General features: G+C 65.0%; 2 protein-coding genes across 2 annotated transcripts in view; one reads left to right on the top strand and one right to left on the bottom strand.

Annotated features, from left to right (window-relative positions):
• Positions 1–169: 169 nt before the first annotated feature.
• FA09DRAFT_326454 (hypothetical protein) lies at positions 170–1,485 on the bottom strand (the record flags this gene model as incomplete). Its single annotated transcript, XM_025741214.1, has 4 exons — positions 170–283; positions 589–789; positions 871–976; positions 1,022–1,485. The coding sequence occupies 4 exons, from the start codon at positions 1,483–1,485 to the stop codon at positions 170–172; spliced, it is 885 nt and encodes a 294-aa protein (XP_025596054.1).
• Positions 1,486–1,724: 239 nt separating this feature from the next.
• Positions 1,725–2,306, top strand: part of FA09DRAFT_311442 (hypothetical protein) — a 2,965-nt gene continuing 2,383 nt past the window's right edge. Inside the window, exon 1 of the mRNA XM_025740663.1 lies at positions 1,725–2,028. Coding sequence (XP_025596053.1) covers positions 1,755–2,028 — 274 coding nt within the window. The 5' untranslated portion in view covers positions 1,725–1,754. The remainder of the gene's footprint in view (positions 2,029–2,306) is intronic.

The following is a 2,306-nucleotide window of genomic DNA, read 5'->3' as shown; positions in this document are numbered from 1 at the left end:
AGTAACGATCATAGCGTGTTGCGTTCCGTTCGTCGCCTTGCATTCAACAACAGCGTCACTGATACAATGCATGGAACTCATTCTTCGGTCGTCGAACCTCTCAACCTCTCAACCTCGTCACCTCGCTTGTGTGTTGCCGCCCCCTTACAAAGCCTGCCAAGCTTCAAGCTCAAGCGCCGAGCGAAACGCCCTCGACCTCGCGCCGCAAGAGGGCCGCGTCAAACGCCTCGTTTGCCGCATCGTGCCGCGCCAGCAGCTCGTGCGTGGGCGCGGCGGCGCGCAGCTGCCTGTGTGTTTCGTTGTTGTTGTTGCCGCGCGGGGGGGGGAGGGGGAGGGGCTGGGCGTCAGCAACACAGCATCTATGAGATGTTGGCTAGCCCCACGCTATGCGTGCGCGGGAGAAGGGAGGCAGGGAATAAGGCGAGAAAGAGGGAGGCGTTGGAAGCTCCCGGGAAGGAAGCAACGCGCAAGATGCACAAGGAGCAAGGGAGAGGTAAGGCGGAAGGGCAGTGAAGCGTGGCAAGCGGCACCCGCGTGGGGGGGGGGGGGGGGGGGGGGGGGGGGGCAAACAAACAAACAACAACTCACCAAGCCCTTGGCCAGCATCAGCGTCTCTGCTGCGCCCTTGCGATCGCCCTGCACGAGCATGGCGACGGCCTTGCCCACGAGTGCCGGCACGGCCGTGGCGCTGGCGACGTATGCCGGGTCCGCCGCCAGTTCGTCGTACACGTAGTAGGCCTGCTGAGCGGCACGCCCGCCCGACGTCAGGCCCAGGTAGGCTTCGATCAACTTGATGAGTTTTGCCCCGGGGGGAGGGGGGAGGGAAGTGAGCAGAGGAGAAGGGAAGGGGGGGGGGGACGACAAACGTACTTGGATGAGAAGCGAGTCATCTGCCCATTGCCGAGCGGCGGCATATTCCTTCTGTGCCAAGTCGGCGCGATGGATGCGCAGCAGAATGTTTGCTGCCAATGCCGTGCTGTTGTGTGCCCATCTTTGCTCATCAGCGCCCCAGAATACTCACCGCAGCCACGCCCTCTCGCGAAATACGCACCACTCGATCTCCTTGCGTCCCTCTCCGACGCCCAGATGAATGAGTGCCTCTTCGTAGCGCTGCACCTGTGCCAGGGCCGTGGCGAGGGCGATGTCGACTACATATTCCTCCGGCTCGCCCACCACTACTTCATCCTTGATCTGCTCCATCTCGCCAATCGCGCTCTCCATTGCGCCTTCATCGGCGAGCTGATTGGCCTGGGTGAAGCGCACGAGGGAGCGGAGTGCCTTGGCTGCGGAGCTGGGGGGCGAGGAGGAGAGGAGAGAGAGGGCACTGGAGACGTCATTGAGCGCCAGCGCGGCTCGGGCGCCGTAGAGGGCTGCGCGAGGGGAAGAGGAGAGCGAGGCGTCGGAGGAGGAGGCGAGGGAGAGCGCAGAGACGTAGGCGCCGCGATGGAAGTGCGACTGCAGCGTGAAGAGGGCGTCGTCGGACATGGCGCAGGCGAGGCGAGTGGTGGTGGTGAGGGAGCAATGAAGGAACAAGCACGCACGCCGCCCAACACTAGACTGACACCGACCAGCACACGCTCCCCCCGGCCCATCACGTGGTGCTCCCACGCACGCGCCACCTCCATCAGCTGGGCGCAGCAGGGGCCAGCAGCGCGGCGGCGCTGCTTGTCTCGACGCGTGCGACTGCCGCGAGTGGCACGCGCCTCTCGAGCCCCTTGCTTCCTCACCACCACCACCACCATCCCGCCCCCGCCATGTCCTCCTTCTTCCGCTCCATGGGGCGTGCCTCTCGGCCCAAGAAGTCGCCCACGCACCCCTCGCTGCCCTTCAGCTCCGGCTCCGGCTCCGGCTCGGGCTCCGACGCCGCGCTCGCCGCCTACGCCCCTGCCTCGCCCGGCAGTAGCACACCGGGAAAGGCCCTCTACATGTGCAACCCCTTCATACGCAGCGCACTCATCAAGGGCAGCTTCAAGACCATCGTCGCACTGCCGAAATACGTAGACGAGCGCGAATGGCTCGCCGTCAACTGTGAGTGTGTGGCTTGTGCGAGCGCAAGAGCGCAGGCGCCAGACTCAAAGAACGTGAGAGGCGCCCAGAGGGGGCGTGCCCCCTTTTGGCGTGGCCGGCAGGGTTTGGCGAGTAGACGCGCAGCGTGGTGGGCCTCAGTTCGTACGTGTGTTAAACTGCAGAGCACGCAACCCAACGTGCAACTCTTTGCGAGCACCCGAGCCTCGGCGCTCGGGGGGGCTTGAGCGCAGAGGGCCGCTGCAGCGAGAGCGAGAGAGAGAGAGAGAGGGAGGGAGGGA

Source organism: Tilletiopsis washingtonensis (genome assembly GCF_003144115.1).
Source record: "Tilletiopsis washingtonensis strain MCA 4186 unplaced genomic scaffold FA09scaffold_20, whole genome shotgun sequence".
NCBI classification, from domain to species: Eukaryota; Fungi; Basidiomycota; class Exobasidiomycetes; order Entylomatales; genus Tilletiopsis; species Tilletiopsis washingtonensis.
The sequence above is the reverse complement of the archived record's forward strand: the minus strand, read 5'-3'. Positions and strand labels throughout refer to the sequence as shown.